The sequence below is a fragment of the Leptonychotes weddellii genome, chromosome 10 (assembly GCF_054177405.1).
Source record: "Leptonychotes weddellii isolate Sample4059 chromosome 10, ASM5417740v2, whole genome shotgun sequence".
NCBI classification, from domain to species: Eukaryota; Metazoa; Chordata; class Mammalia; order Carnivora; family Phocidae; genus Leptonychotes; species Leptonychotes weddellii.
Genome location: NC_138378.1, coordinates 44,059,062 through 44,076,326, shown reverse-complemented (window position 1 = coordinate 44,076,326; position 17,265 = coordinate 44,059,062). Strand labels below are relative to the sequence as shown.

Below are 17,265 nucleotides of genomic sequence, written 5' to 3'. Positions count from 1 at the left end.
ATAGACAGCCCTGGTAAGAAAATGCAGCTTCTGTCAGGGAAATTGTTGGGTATTGCCACAGGGACAGTAGTGGGTTTTCCTTTGGTTTTCCTCTGGCAGAGACTTGGCCTCTGACAGAGCTTACTCAGTTGATGGTTGTTGGCCACCCATACGGAAGAGGAATAGAAACCCAGGTGGCCACTGGTCTTTATGAGACAGGTCCAATTAAGTTGAGGAGCCCAGGAAGTGGATGGTGACATCAAGTTTCAGGGTGGTTCAACAGACTCCTTATTGCAGAAGAGCAGAAGATTGCCACAAATTCTGTTTTGGTTTCAGAACCAGTCATTCACCATTAGAGACCAAAGATGGCAGATCACTTTCAGAAAGGTTGGCTAATCTTTGACAGGATGACAAGAGCATCCCATGACATTGAGAGGATACTATTTTATGGTCTTGAAATTGTGCTTCTGGACCAGACTGCCATATGCTATTTGTCATTGGTATGTGTATGGTGGGGGGGGGGGGTGTTGTGACAGGCAGGGACCACTTGTTAGAACTCCTAGTGCATTGGGGACCAATGTCCCGGGGGTGGCCTCCACCTTCCATGGCCACACTGTCCCTCTGGGCTGGATGTCACAGGTGTATGCCCTTGGCTTTAAGGCTGTGAGTGGGAAGGTCCCACAGTAGGTGTGGGTCTGTCCCCTTGACCTGAGAAGCCCCTTGACATGTGTTCTGAGTCGCTGTGAAGGTTCGGAGATGAAGTCAGGAAAATGTTATTGGACAATAATTGTTGGAAGTCTGGCAGCTAGAAATAGCACACAGTGGAAGACAATTTAGCACAGAGCAGTGAATGAGAATATCAGAGCCAGCCCACCTGGGTAGGGATTCCGCTATCCTTACGGGGGTGGGGCTTTGGGCCAGTTACTTTCTCTTTCTCCGTGCCTCAGTTCCTCACCTGTAAATGATAGTAATTTAGCTTCTGTTCCAGAGTCCTTTTCAGCAGAGTGAGTTGGTTCCTGTGGACAGTCCAGGACCATGCTTGGCCCCCCTCTCACACGCACTATTTGAGGGGGGACTGCCATTATGGGGGCCGTTTTGTCTCAGCAGGGCCATGGGCTTGAGTATCCCCATATAGGGTGTCTGTTCTTTTGAAGTACTTACCACTCTGGGACATTCTGTACGTGCCCACAGCACAGGAGCCCCCCATCCCAGACAGATCTACAGGGCAGCAGGAAGGCCACGCTGAGTAACCAGATGCTATGTTTTGCTTTCAGACTCTTTCCCAGCTTCCCTATGGGAAGGCACTCTACAGTTACGAGGGGAAAGAACCCGGCGACCTCAAGTTCAGCAAGGGCGACATCATCATCCTGCGGCGCAGGGTGGACGAGCACTGGTACCATGGGGAGCTGCACGGGGCGCACGGCTTCCTGCCCGCCAGCTACATCCAGTGCGTCCGGCCCTTGCCGCAGACCCCGCCCCAGGGCAAAGCACTTTATGATTTCGAGATGAAGGACAGAGACCAGGACAAGGACTGTCTGACCTTCACCAAGGTAAGGAGGGCCCCTGTGAACATTGTCACCCACCCTCCATTTGAATCCTGGCTCCTTCCCGAGTGCCCAAGCTCCTCCCCATTGTGCCTCAGTAAGGGGGGAGAGCAGTTATTCCTACTTCCTGAGTTTTTGTTGAAGGAGATGGCACACAGCCTGACACATAGCTGCACCCAAGAGCTGACAGGGCACTCTCTGGGTAACAGGTGCAGGACCCTCTGTCACCTAGGTGAGTCATGGTGTCTCTCCGTGGCAACTCAGGTGCAGAGGAGTGAAGTCTCTCCAGGATTGACAGGCCCTGGGAGAGGGGGATCATCAGAGGAGGCTGCTGCAGAGACCCCTTCAGCTCACAGGGAAGGGGCGGTAGGGCCCAGAAGCCAGCGTGCTGCAGCCCTGTGCTCTGGAGCACCAGAGGGCACAGACACGTGTGCTTAGGGCCAGGTCAGTCTTGCAGAGAGGGACCCGGGCTAGTGACAGACTAAATAGCATTTGCCGGCAGAATTGTCCTAGCAGAGCCCAGTGAGATGCGGAGGGGCCTGGTTTCTGGCCATCCCAGGCCTCCTTGATTGTCAAGTGTGGAGAGGACTGAGGTGATGATGGCCCTGTACACCCTGATGGTCCCTTACTAACTACAACCGACGGGCTCCATTCTTATCCGTGGGCGTCCCTCCTTCCTTGCTTCCACTGACAGACTTCTCCCGGTGCTGGGCAGGGTCGGGGCCCTGGAACACTTACCTCTGCCCAGTTCAGTAACAGCAGTGGCCCTTGATAGCTTTACCAGCCCCATCACTCTTTATCTCAACTGTCTTCCTGATGTTGGAGCCCAAGCTCCAAGAGGCACAGTCACTTACCTGAGGCTGGTGGCTCGGGCTTCTCCTTCCACCTTCCATCTTCTGTTTCCTATCTGTCCTGCTCCCCGCTCCGCACCCCCTGCCTCATGTGGGCGCTGTTGTAAATAACGGTTGTAAATAACAGAGCTAGAACTCTGAATCTCTGACTTCAAGCCCATGTCCTTCCCACTTCTGAGAGGCCATTGTTAGTCTCCCTCTGCCCCATCTGCTCAGTGCAGAACTTGGCTGTGCTACTGAGCTTTCTGGAGGGCCGCTGGAGTACCGTGCACACCATTTTTGAGCAAAATTGGCATGTCCTGCACATGGCTGCTATTTATGTCTTGTTCCATTGTTCAGACTGACAGTGAATAATCTATTTTTCATTCATGGATTCAACTCTTTCTTCCTTCCTTTCATCAAGGTGTTCTGATGCTAATTCTGATTGTCATCTGGCTGATGCAGTTTCCCAGGAAGCTGCAGCCAAACCTGTCCCTCCTTACCTTCCCCCTCCGCCTCTTCCTCTCTGGCTCTCTCAGTCTGTGGCCTGGAGTGACAGGCTGCCTGGAGTGCAATGTCAGACAGAGCCCCCACTTTGCTCACTTCTCTGCCCAATGGACTCTGGAGAGCCTCCTTTGAGAGAAGAACGCCCTGGGGGCCTGTGACGCTCTGTGCTGTCACTTGTCACCAAGAGCAGGGACCCCTCTCGACCTCTCGGGTTCTGGTTGGGCTCTTGCTAAGGAGACAGACTCTGTTATGGCTCCAGGCTTCTCTGAGCTCAGCCAGCTCCAGGAACAGACACAGCGTCCTCACAGAATTGTGTTGGAGGAGGCTCTTCGAGCCAGGAGAGCTCAATTTGCACTGACCACTGCAGAGTGCTGGAGCCCCCAGCTTCCCCTGGCATGAGCAAAGGCCTGCCTTTCCCATCACCATCATAACCTACTGTGTTCTACAAGCCTCTGCCTGGGGCAGTCAACTCCAGGGTGAAGCCCAGAGCGCATCGGACAAGAAGATAGAGAGGCATTTGTCCACTTACCAACAAGATGTACTAGCCTCCAACTCTGCTGGGCACCGTGCTACACCCAGGGGCCACAGACAGACCTGCTGCGCTCCAGAGCCTCAAGTCTGGTGGGAGAGACAGGCAGTAGCAAGTTAAGAAATAAGTGTTCCAGAGTCAGCCTCAGAGAACAACCCTGGTCACCCGGGAGCTAGAGTAGGCATTTAGTAAGGGCTCCAAAATATTCAATGATAGCCCTTCGTGTTTGGCATTTCAAAAGAAGCAGTAAAGTAGTTCTCATGGGGAAAATTAGAACTCAGGCTTTCTTAGACTCATTCTGTGGTTGGCATTGTTCTTACTTGGAATTAGGTTGGGGGTACAATGATGGTGTCTGGGGTGTGAGCGGGCATCACTGTTGAGGTGTCTGTGGTCATGAGGGCTTCTGGGGAGATGGCATGTGAGTTAAGATTGAGGGGCAAAGGCACCAGGCACAAGAGGGTCTCAGGGGGTGGTCTCCAGCCACAGAATGTGGCTGTTCCCACAGGAAGTCAGGTAGGAAGTGTGTATCTCAGGGTGTTTTTCAAGGACTTTTTTTTCCCTTGAATCCTATGGATTAATGTGGAGAGTTAGAGACCCCTGCACATGATTCCCACCAAAAATTGTGCTGTGACATCCATCCCCTGCCATGTTCACATAACCTTTTTAGGAGCACCTACTTTTGCCATCTGCTTGGGTTAGGGCACAGGCACCCCTACCAAGCCCCTGTTCTCTCTGCAGCTCTTACCTCTAAACCTCTTCAAACAAAGCCTCTGAAGGACATGGGTGAGGAATCATGCCTCTCTCCTGCTCCGTTCATATTTCCTCTTGCCCACACTGCTTGCCTGACATTTCCCTTCCATGTGCATCTGACCAGCTCATTTGTTCCCATGCCGGGGATGCTGGTTCCATCTGACAACCTCCGTTTATATCCCACCTCAAGTGACTCTGGGCTTGGCATCACTCCTTCAGACCAGCTTGATTTTGCCTGCCTGGAGTGCTTTGTTGTTTGCATGTGTTCCACTCTGGAGTCAGCAAGGGAAGAGGGGTCTCTAAAATCCATGGATGATGCTCACTTACCTTTCAAAAGCATCATGGTGATGGGATTGATCGGATTTAAAAAGGCAGGAAGCAGGTGGATCAAAGCAAGATTTTTTACCTTCAGCATTGGCTTTTGAACAGTCCTGTTAAAATTGCATTAATCAGAGCCATTCTAAAACCAAAGTCCTTGCTTCATTTAAGAAGAGAATGAATAATTACTTTTGGTAAAGCAGCTATAAAAAGCATATTTTATAGCTTCATAGTCGTCCCACTCCAAAAAGCGGGCCACATGCAAATGCCAAGACTAAAGGAAAGAAGTGCCCTGAGCTCTCGGCTTGCTGAGCTCTCGCAAGCTCTCCCATGGGGCATTGATGCCTGCCACCCTCCACATGCACAGAGAGGGAATGGGTTTGCTGGGGAGGCGCCCTTGTGTAGGGACTTCGCAGTTAGGGATCCCACAGGTGACCTCGGGGAAACATTTCACCTTGCCGGGCCCCCTAATCTTCAGGATCGGGACACAGATCCTACAGGGGCTGCCAGGGGCCAAGTGATGCAAGTATAGAGCTAAGCTTTGGGCTTGGCAGACGAGAGGGGACTTTGAGTTCCAGGCTTTCTGTGGCAGCTTACTCCATGCTACCTTATTGTCACTCAACTACAAAATTCAACAAATATTCATTGAGCCCTGACTACGTACATTCCAGTTAATGAGAACATCTTCATCGCCCTGCCAGGGAGCTGTGCTGAATGTCAAGGGCCTGGGGCTGCCCTTTAGTGAATTGACTCCATAATGCTCAGGAATCCTGAGAGGCCATGAGATTTTCTCAGGTGGCACCTGGTTGACCCCAGAGTCACTTTTGCACTGGCTAGCAGCGGGAGCCTGAGGCTTACCGTGTTGGACTGATCTCCATCGTGCTTGCCACATGAGGCTGCAGGACAGTGGACATAGGGACAGCTCCCTTACACCCTTCACCTCACACTCTCCCTTCCCCAGCCTTCCCCCCTGGGGCCTGAGGGATGCTCTGAGTTGGCAAAGACCTGTGTAAAACACCACCACACTGTCCCAGCCTAGCCCTAATTTTCTGCTGTTGGGGTCACCACAAGACCCTTCCATGTGATCTTATTATGCTGATTAATGTTTAATCATTGTCTCCCAAAAGTGTGGGACTTCTCTCCTATGTGAATTACCCCAGCATTAATCCCAAACTATGTTCTGATCCAGGGGACAGGCTTAGATAAAAATCAAGTATGGACAGTTTGGGCTCTAGAGTCGGTAAACAGATACAAATCATGACACTTTTTTATTATTAAATGGTAACTTTGGGACATGTATTTGGTCTTTGAGTCTCCTTTTTTTAACTGTACAGTGGAGTTGATAATAGGATTCAGTGAGCAAGGGCATTTAGAGAACCAAGCTCAGAATAGGTATTCAATAAATATTTGCTTTCTGTCCTCTGCTTTCTTCCTGCTTCAGAAAAAGATAAAGTTCAGTCAGATACTTATCACTTTTTATGTTAGTCCAAAATGCTCACAGGAAAACAAACACCCTTCCTAAGTTACATACTACTTGGAGAGATGAGAATTTGGCTAGTTAGCTAGACCCTTATATTTCTGGTGGCTAAATCCCTCAGGGTATTGCCCAGGGGTTATGAAATCTCAGCCTCTGTGTCAAGACTGTTGTCCCCATTGCTGGGCACCCAGGCCTGCTGTGTCATCTCTGCTTCTTTCTGAGGGGCACTGGGAATGCTTTTAGGACTGGAAAGACTCAGGAAGCAAAGCGAGATGAGCCTCAGTGCAGTGCTCCACTCAGGCTACCCTCAGAAGTTACCAGAGAATCTCAGTCGCCTTTGTGGCTCCTGGCTTCTGGTTCCCTCCTTCCAGCCACCTCTGAGTCCTGCTCGGCCTGGGTGGAGGAGGCACCTGGCTAAGGTGACCAACCCCAAGCATGAGCACAGAGGAGGTGACAGGGAGCACAGTGACAGCCTGGGGGCTGCTGAGGAGTGTCCTTGCCCACCCGCGCCCACCTCTCTCCCAGGCTCAGTTCCAGGCCTGCCCCCGGCTCATTCCACTCATGGCTACACTGGCCTCCAGGCCCCTGTCCCTACATCCTGTTGGCTCCCCAAGGGCCTCTTCAGCTCTCCCCACAGCCTGAGTGCCCTCCCCACCTGTCTGCACATCCCTCAGAGTGGCCCCTGACCTCTGAGTGATGGAGCCTCCCCACCCAGCACTCCACACCCCCATTTTCTCCTCCTGAGAAGGTAGTGTGTATATTTACGTGACAGTCATCTGTCTCATGGCTGGAGTGCTGGCTTCCTGAGTGTGGCTATTCTGCATTTACCAACTGCCTATCCCCATCTTGGGACAGTGAAGGGCACACAGGACTTTGAATACATATTTGTAAGTGAGGCTGGGTGCAGGCACTCTGCCTTGGCCTGGGCAAGAGGTCAGCTGCATTTGCTATGGGCAGTGTAAGTTTATGTTTGTCCAGCCTCCTTGTCCATTCATTCATTCATCAGATGTTTATCAATGCTGGACTGTGTTCCAGGTGGGTCAGTGGGTGGGAAGAGTCCCACCTTCCAAGTGCTCACAGCCCACAGTGGGCACACAAGGAGAGGGAGCATCACAGCACCTGAGCCTCTGTCCTACTGGAGAATGCATATTGTGTGCCTGTGGTGTGTGTGTGAGTGTGGTGTGTGAGCCCGTGGTGTATGTGTGGTGTGGTATGTGTGTGGTATGGTATGTTCAAGTGTGGTGTGTGTATGGTATGTGTGCATGTGGTATGTGTGTGAGTAGTATGTGTGAGTGTGGTGTGTGTATGCTTGTAGTATTGTGAGTGTGGTGTGTGTGGTGTGGTGTGTGTATGATGTGTGTATGCACGTGGTATATATGAGTGTGGTGTGAGTTGGTATGTAGTGTGTGTGTGCATGCATGTGGTGTGTGTGCATGCGTGTGAGGTGTGTGAGTGTGGTATGTGTATGATGTGGTATGTGTGTGCATGGCATATGTGAGTGGTGTGTGTATGCATGTGGTATGTGTGTGTGGTATGTGTGTGGTGTGGTGTGTGTATGTGTGTGTACATGTGGTATGTGTGAGTGTGGTGTGTGTGAATGTGGCACATGGTGTGGTATGAGTTGGTATGTGGTGTGTGTGCCTGGGGGGGGTGTGTGTGCAGGCGTGTGGGATGTGTGTGTGCAGTGGGGAGATCTGCAAGCACTGGGGAGGGTGTGATATCTGACTTCTGGCCTCTCCACTTACACCTGGACCCACCCTGTGGCTGCAGGCGAGACCCCCGGAGGTCTGCCTCTCTCTCCTAGGGCGTTCCTATCTACGAGTGGTTCCAGGCCTCTGACAGCCTCTGGAATTGAGATGGGGTGTGTGAGACAGGACAGTCTTGGGTTCTGGAATGCCATGGCTCCCAGTGTCCTCAGCAGGACAGCAGAGGGTTAATGGCAGCAATGACTCCATTAAGAGCCTCACCTAGAACTGCCCAGAGGAACAATTTGTGTTATTTCTGCAATAAAAGGCTGAGGGAGTTTTTGAAATTTTCCCTTTTTAATTTCCCTTCTTTCTGAGGAGTGGTGATTTGGGCACTCTCTCTGTGGCTGGCTTGCATTCTGACAGGAAGGGCTCAGTGACAAGCACAGGTCCCCAGTCACGCCGCAGCGTGAGGTGGCCCGCGGAACAGGCAGCCAGTCCTGAAGGCATGAAAGGAAAGGCTCCCTCTCGTCTGCTTCCCACTGCTTCTCAGAAACCACTTGAGTGTGGGTGAAGGGGGAGTGGACGCATTCAAGTGGCTCTCCAGGAGGATCTGCTTGCTCTTCATGGCCCTTCAAGGATGTTTCTAGCTGCTTTATATGTGCTGTTGCCACACCGCTCAGTTAGGAGAGTAAAATAGCAGGCCCTCGGAGGCTGGTTTATCCAGACTTGCTGAAGGAACTCTCCGAGTTCCAGGCTGAGCCCCTGATGTGTGAGCAGTGACATTTATTGAATTGTATTTCTGAAATGGTATTTAAGGACAGGGTGCTGGGCTAGTCACCTTCAGTGGCATCCAGAGGGCTTCTATGTGGGCACAGATGTGCCACCCTCCCTGCGAGCCACGAAGGTGGAGCTTCAGTGCTCTGCTCCACAGCTTCTGTTCTTAACAGAGCCCATCTGCTTGCAGATCTATTTTTCCCCAGTTAGGAACAAATGCACAAACTTTGGGCAGGTTAGTTAAATGAAATAGAAATGCAGTTTGAGGGGTGCCCAGGTGGCTCAATCAGTTAGGTGTCTGACTCTTGTTTCGGCTCAGGTCATGATCTCTGGGTCATGGGATCAAGGCCAGCATCAGGCTCCATGCTCAGTGGGAGTCTGCTTGAGATTCTCTCTCTTCCTCTCCCTCTGCCCCTCCTGCTCTGCACACTCTCTCTCTCTCTCTCAAATAAATAAATCTTTAAAAAAAAAAAAAGAAATGCAGTTTGAAGGTCCCTTTTAGATGGCAGGCCTACCATGATACTTGAATCCTTTGCAAATGTATTACCCACTGAGCCTTGGGAAGAAAAGCAATATACTTTTTTAATAAGCATGCTATGTTCATAGCCCAGACTTACCGTCACTTAGGACTACCCTGAGACCACCTGAATGCAAAGGAGAGCCTTTGTCATATGACACTGGCATTTGGTGTATTTTCAAAGCTTGGAAATTTGAGGGAAGTGGGAAAACAGCATATGGAATTACACTGCCCCACAGCGAGTAACAAGCACCTTACATGGAACATGTGAATGAAATTGAGCCACGCATCTGAAAGTGAAAGTGAACAACTTTCCTCCATAAAATCCTCGCATGCTGCCATATTGGCCCCAAACTTGTGTGCCCCTCCTGACTATCAGTGGTGTCTAGTTAGATTTCATTTACTCAACTACATCAGGCAACTACATAAACTCGTGCTTGCAGGTCAAATCCTACCTGCCTGCTGCTGTTTGTATAAATAAAGTTTCATTGGCACATACCAAGACTCCTTCATTTACATGTTGTCTCTGGCTGCTTTCATACCAAAACAGAAGAATATGTGACAGAGACAGTAATAGCCTCAAAATCCTGTAATACTGGCTGTCTGGCCCCTCCTAGAAAGGTTTGCTGACCTGTTACATAGAGCACAGCACTATGGAGGCCAAGCACTCGGTGGTTCCTTGTGCATCCCACTCAGCATGGCTTTGTTCTGAGGCCACTGGCAGCCCACCACGTCGAGTGTGACATGCAAGGCCACCATTCTCTACGAAAGAGCAACTGAAAATTCAGGCCTGAACCATATAGCTCAGTCTTGCCACTGTCATATAGAAAGCTCATTTAGTGTTTAAGGAGGGAGCAATTCTCTATATTCCAAAGAGGCCACAGAGCAGGGATTTCCCCTTTTCCTTATCCTTCTGAGAAGCACTGGCTCCAGCTTTTTGAAATATTGACAGTGAATCAGAGACCCAAAGTGATCTAGCCACAAAAAATGGGTCATTGTTTCCCTAGTCCTGCATTGGTGGCAGGAGAAGTTATTACTGTTTGCAGAACACACCAGATCTCATGCTGGTAGCTCTGACATGCTAGAGTGAATTTTCTCATTTCCCAGCACTCAAATGTTCCTCTTTGGAGGCTGTCTCCATTGTATGAGTTTGGGTTAGAGGCAGAGCTGTAGGAAACCTTTCTCAATGCTCCTAGGCAAACTTACTTATTTGTGTGTACGGAGAGTGATTGGCTTCCTGCATCCACTATTCTCCCAGCCCAGTCTCCCCAACAAAATTCATGCCAGCTAAATAGGATTGTTCTAAATCCTACCACTGCCATGAAGCTCCATCCAGCCATAGAACCAAGAATTGCCCCCATCAATATTTGGGCCAGATCAGAGACCTGCCACCAGGTACCACCAAACCACAGCAGGGACTACATTGAACTTGCATCTGATAGGCAGGTGGGCTATGCGATTCCACCTGCTCATTTCATCAGCCTCACAGTAGCACACTGACAGGATTGGATTTGAACCCCACTTATTGCATTGTGCTGGGATTTCACTGTACTTACATTGTATTGGATGCTGTGCATCTCTTTATGAACAGACCTCTCCCACCAAGTGTTGAGCTCTTCTTGGGAAGGGATAGCTTCTTCCCCATGCCTGGCTTTTAGGGGATGCTTGCATATTGGTGGCCACATGAGGAACAGGTTGGCACTGCTTAACACCTGGAGTGATGACAGAGACCCTGGCCTAAGAGGTGACACTCGTTTTTGCATAGCTCTCCCTTACATGGAGCTGTGTCTGCTTCTCAGTAACTTGGAGCCCTTGGTGTGTATCCTGCCCTCCCAGGTGACTCAGAATGAGCCCAGCTCTTCAGTGTGATAATGTTGCCAAAGCTGGAAGACAGTATCCATGCCCCCCACCTAGCTTTCTCATATCTCAGGCTCAGTGATCCCACTTTCTTCTCTGGCTTTGTGTGACTTATTTCAGACTGTCCACATAATGGTTGGCTTCCTCAGTATGTGATGTCTCTTTAGAGAGGTGTTAGGACGAAATGCAGTACTCAAGGCATGTTGTGACTTATCTACACTGGATGGACTATTACCTCAAAAAAAACCCAAAAACCTTTTAATCTAAATAAACCATAATATACCATCAAGGCCCCTAATCAAAATTGTACAACATGATGACTGGAAAAAATATCCTTATACTCTCTACCCAGTGGAGAGATGGTGAGATACTAGCATCCCGGTTCTTCCACCTTTCCCTCTTCCCATGTCCCGTTATAACACCATAGGTGAGTTGTGTCTGTTCTTCAACTTCAAATACATGGACCATACATGTATGTTTTTGTGTCCAGTTTTGCTTTCTTTCAACATTACATTTGTGAGCTACGTCTACATTGTTGTAGCATGCTATAGTTGGTTCGTGTTCATCACTCTATGGTGCTATTACCTTTCAAAAAAATACTTAATTTGTAGAGCAATTTTTGTTTCACTCCTGAATTGAGCAGAAGGTACAGAGATTTCTCATATAACCTAGCTGCATATGGGCACTGCTTCCCCCACCATCAGCACCCCTCACCAGAGAGGTGTATATGTGTTACCATTAATGAACCTACAATGACACATCATAATCACTCAAAGTCTGTAGTTTACATTAGGGTTCACTCTTGGGGTTGTACATTCTGTGGGTTGGGACAAATTTATAATGACATGTATCTACCACTATGGTATCATACAGAGTATTTTCACTACCCTAAAAATCTTCTATGCTCCACCTATTCATCCCTTTCCTCCCTACTTCCCAACCCTTGACAACCATTGATCTTTTTACTGTCTCCATAGTTTTGCCTTTTCCACAATGTCACATAGTTGGAATAACATAATATGTAACCTTTTCAGATTGGCTTCTTTTACTTAGTAATACCCATTTATGTTTCCTCCATGTCTTTTCATGGCTTGATAGCTCATTTCTTTTTAGCACTAGATCATACTCTGTTGTTTTTATGTACCAGTTTATTTATCCATTCACCTACTGAAGGACATCACTAGACTGCTTCCGAGCGTTAGGATTATGAATAAGCTGCTATAAATGTCAAATTCTGCTTATTCATTGATAGTATATAAAGTGTTTAACTTTTGTATATTAGTCTTACATCCTGCAGCCTTGTTATAATTGCTTATTAGTTCCAGGAGTTTTTTTGTTGATTCTTTTAGATTTTCTACTTAGACAATTATGTCATCTGCAAACTAAGACAGCTTTATTTCTTCTTCCCAATTTGTATGCCCTTTATTTCCTTTTCTTGTCTTATTGCATAAGATAAGATTTCCACTATGATGTTGAAAGGCTGTGGTGAGGGGGACATCTTTGCCTTATTCCTGAACTTTGTGGGAAAGCTTCTTGTTTCTCACCATTATGCTGTTAGCGGTAGGGTTTTTGTAAATGTTCTTCATAAGTTGAGGAAGTTTCACTCTATTCCTAACTTGCTAAGAGCTTTTTTTTACATCATGAGTCAGTGTTTGATTTTGTCAGATGCCTTTTCTGCATCTATTGATATGAGGATGTGATTTTTCTTCTTTAGCTTGTTGATGTGATGAATTATATTAATTGATTTTTGAATGTTGAACCAGCTTTGCATACTTGGATAAATCCCAGTTCGTCATGCTGCATAATTCTTTTTATACTTTTTGTATTCAATTTACTAGTATTTTATTGAGGATTTTTGCATCTATGCCCTATGAGAAATATTGGTCTGTAGTTTTCTTTGCCTGATGTGTCTCTGTCTGGTTTCAGTATTAGTGTAATGGTAGTTTCATAAAATGAGTTGGGAAGTCACCCCTCTGCTTCTACTTTCTGGAAGTAATTGTTAGATAATTTGGTATAATTTCTTCTTTAAATGTTTGGGAGAATTCACTAGTGAACTCATCTAAGTCTGGTCCTTTCTGTTTTGGAAATTTATTAATTATTGATTCAATTTCTTTAATAGATATAGGCTTATTCAGATCATCTTTTTTTATTGAATTTTGGCAGATTATATCATTAAAGGTCCATTTCATTTAGATTATCAAATTTGTGGGCATGGAATTGTTCATAATATTCCTTTATTATCCTTTTAATGTCTAGGATCTGTAGTAATGTTCTCTTTCATGATTGATATTAGTAATTTGTGTCCCCTCTCTTTTTTTCTTAGGCTCAGTAGAGGCTTATCAATTTTATTGATCTTTTCAAACAACCAGCTCTTGGTTTTGTTGGTTTTCTTTGTTGATTTCCTGTTTTTAATTTCATTGATTTCTGTTCTAAGTTCTATTATTTCTTTTTTTTCTGCTTACTTTGGATTTAATTTGCTCTTCTTTTTCTAGTTTTCTAAAGTGGAAACTTAGATTATTGATGTATGTTTCTCTTTTTTGATGTATGATTCAATGTTATAAATTTCCCTCAGCCCACAAATTTTGATACGTTGTGTTTTCATTTTCATTTGTTTTAAAATATTTTAAAATTTCTCCTGTTGTTTTTTCTTTGAATCAAGTGTTACTTAGCATTGTATTGTTTAATTCCCAGGTATTTTGTAATTTTCCAGTTACCCTTCTGTTATTGATTTCTAGTTTAATTACACTGTGGTCTGAGAACAGACATTGTATGGTTTCTATTCTTTTAACTTTGTTAAGGTCTGTTTTATGGCCCCAAGTGTGATCTATCTTGGTGAATGTTCCATGTGAGTTTGAGAAGAATGTACATTTTACCGCTCTTAAATGAAGTAGTTTATTGATGACTGTTACATTCAGTTGATTGATAGGTGTTGTTGCCTTCAACTATGTCTTTACTGATTTTCTGCCTGCTGGATTGGTCCATTTTTGACAGAGCATTGTTGAAGTTTTCAACTATAATAGTGGATCTGTCTATTTCTCCTTGCAGTTATGTAAGTCTTGCCTAATATATTTTGACTCTCTGTTCTTAAATGCATATTCATTAAGGATTGTTATGTCTTCTTGGGGAATAGACTCCTTTATCATTATGTAATCCCCTTCTTTATCCCCAACAACATTCCTTGCTCTGAATTCTGCTTTGTTCAAAATTAATGTAGCTATTCCCACTTTCTTTTGATTAGTGTTATCATGGTATATCTTCCTCCATACATTTACTTTAAATTCACATGTATCTTTATATTTAAAATGGGTTTTTGGGGCACCTGGGTGGCTCAGTCATTATGTGTCTGCCTTTGGCTCAGGTCATGATCCCAGGGTTCTGGGATCAAGCCCCGCATCAGGCTCCCTGCTTGGCGGGAAGCCTGCTTCTCCCTCTCCCCCTGCTTGTGTTCTCTCTCTTGCTGTGTCTGTCTCTGTGGAATAAACAAATAAAATCTTTAAAAATAATAATAATAAAATAAATACATAAATAAAATGGGTTTTTGAGGGTGTGAAGAAAGGGGAACCCTCTTGCACTGTTGGTGGGAATGCAAACTGGTACATCCACTCTGGAAAACAGTCTGGAGATTCCTCAAGAAATTAAAAATAGAGCTACCCTACGACCCAACAATTGCACTACTGGGTATTTACCCCAAAGATACAGATGTAGTGAAAAGAAGGGCCACATGCACCCCAATGTTCATAGCAGCAGTGTCCACAATAGCCAAACTGTGGAAGGAGCCGAGATGCCCTTCAACAGATGAATAGATAAAGAAGATGTGGTTCATATATATAATGGAATATTACTCAGCCATCAGAAAGGATGAATACCCACCATTTGCATCAACATGGTTGGAACTGGAGGGGATTATGCTAAATGAAATAAGTCAAACAGAGAAATACAATTATCATATGGTTTCACTCACATGTGGAACATAAGGAATAGTGCAGAGGGCACAGGGGAAGGGAGGAAAAACTGAATGGGAAGAAATAAGAGAGGGAGACAAACCATGAAAGACTCTGGACTCTGGGAATCAAACTGAGAGTTACAGAAGGGAGAGGGGTGGGGGGATGGGATAACTGGGTGATGGGTATTAAGGAGGGCACGTGTGGTGATGAGCACTGGGTGTTATATGCAACTAATGAATCGTTGAACACTACATCAAGAAGTTGGCTAATTGAACATAATAAAAAAAAATGGGTTTATTTTAGACAACATAGCTGGGTCTTACTTTTTGATCCACTATGACAATCTTTGTCTTTCAATTTGTGAATATAGACCATTGAGATTCAGAGTGATTATTTGATATTTTTAATTAATATTTACCATATTTATTTCTGTTTTCTATTTGTTGCCCTTGATTTTCATTCCTATTTTTGTCTTCCTCTCTCTCTCTCTTTCTTTTTTGCTTTCTGTGGTTTTAATTGAACAATTTATGTGATTCTATTCTCTCTCTTTTTTTTTTTAAAGATTTATTTATTTATTTGAGAGAGCGAGAATGAGAGAGAGTACATGAGAGGGGGGAGGGTCAGAGGGAGAAGCAGGCTCCTCGCTGAGCAGGGAGCCCGATGTGGGACTCGATCCCGGGACTCCAGGATCATGACCTGAGCCGAAGGCAGTTGCTTAACCAACTGAGCCACCCAGGTGCCCTATTCTCTCTCCTTTCTTAACATATCAATTGTACCTTAAAAAAATTTTTTAATAGTTGCCCTAGAGTTTGCAATATACATTTGGAATTAATAATGTTCATTTTCAAAAAACACTGTACTATTTCACAGGCAGTATGAATACTTTATAGTAATAAAATAATTCTAACTCTTTTCTTCAGTCCCTTATATCATTCTATCATTCATTCCACTTATACATAAGTATATACATGATAATATAATATATGTACATAGCATATATAATCAAATACATTGTTGCTATTTTAATTTTGAACAAAGAATAAGAAAAATAAAAGTTTTATTTTATCTTCACTTATTCCTTCTCCAATGTTCTTTTCTTTATGTAGATTCAAGTTTTTGACCTACATACTTTTCTTCTCTAAAGAACTTCTTTTAGTATTTCTTACAAGGCAGGACTGCTGGCAACAAACTCTCTTAATTTTTGTTTGTCTGAGAAAGTCTTTATTTCTCCCTCACTATCAAATGATAATTGTTCAGTGTACATAATTCTAAGCTGGTGGGTTTTCTTCTCTCAACACTTTGTATATTTCACTCTACTCTCTTCTTGTTTGCATGGTTTTAGAAAAGTAAGGTGTGATTCTTATTTTTTTTTTTTAAAGATTTTATTTATTTATTTGAGAGAGAGAGTGTGAGAGAGAGAAAGAGCACAAGAGGGGGAGCGGGAGAGGGAGAAGCAGACTCCCTGCTGAGCAGGGAGCCCGATGCGGGACTCAATCCCGGGACTCCAGGATCATGACCTGAGCCGAAGGCAGTCGCTTAACCAACTGAGCCACCCAGGCGCCCTGATTCATATTTTTGATCGTCTGTAAATACAATCTTTTTCCCCTGGGCCTTTTTCAGTATTTTTTCTTAATCTTTGATTTTCAGTACTTTGTTATGCCTAGGTAGGTTTTTTTGGCATTTATCGTAGTTGGTGTTCTCTGAACTTCCTGGATCTGTGGTTTGGTGTCTGACATTAATTTGGAGAAATTCTCAGTTGTTATTGTGTCAAATATTTCTTTCCCTCCTTCCTTCCTTCCTTTCTTCCTTCTTTTCCTCCTTCCTTCCTTCTCCTTCTGATATTCGCATTATATATATGTTACACTTTTTGTAGTTGTCTCACAGTCCATGAATCTCCTGTTTTTTGTTTGTTTGTTTGTTTTCCCCAGTCTTTGTTCTCTTTGCCTTTCAGTTTTGGAGGTTTCTATTGAGATGGCCTTAAGGTCAAAGATTCTTTCCTTAGCCATGTTCAGAGTACTAATTTGCCTATCTAAAGATTTTTCATTTCTATGATGGTGTTTTTGATCTCTAACATTACTTTTTGGTTCTTTCTCAGACTTTCTCTCTACTTACATTGCCCATCTGTTCTTGTGTGCTGTCCACGTAATCCATTAGAGCCCTTAGCATATTAATCATACTTGTTTTAAATTCCTCATCTGATAGTTCCAGCATCCTTGCTGTGTCTGAGTCTGGTTCTGATGCTTACTCTGTCTCTTCAAACTGTATTTTTGGTTTTTGTTTTGTTTTGCCTTTTAGTATGTCTAATAGTTGTTTTTGTTTTTTGGTTTTTTTTTTTGATAGACAGACATGATGTACCAGGTAAAAAGAACTGCTGTTCTACTGGGTATTTACCCCAAAGATACAAATGTAGGGATCCGAAAGGGTACGTGCACCCCAATGTTTATAGCAGCAATGTCCACAATAGCCAAACTGTGGAAAGAGCCAAGATGTCTATCGACAGATGAATGGATAAAGAAGATGTGGTATATATATACAATGGAATATTATGCAG

At 45.1% G+C, this 17,265-nt stretch overlaps 1 protein-coding gene across 1 annotated transcript in view; it reads left to right on the top strand.

The window, feature by feature from the left end:
* SH3RF3 (SH3 domain containing ring finger 3) overlaps positions 1-17,265 on the top strand; it is a 319,279-nt gene that overhangs the window by 184,408 nt on the left and 117,606 nt on the right. Inside the window, exon 3 of the mRNA XM_081832297.1 lies at positions 1,254-1,529. Within this exon, the coding sequence (XP_081688423.1) occupies positions 1,254-1,529 (276 nt within the window). The remainder of the gene's footprint in view (positions 1-1,253; positions 1,530-17,265) is intronic.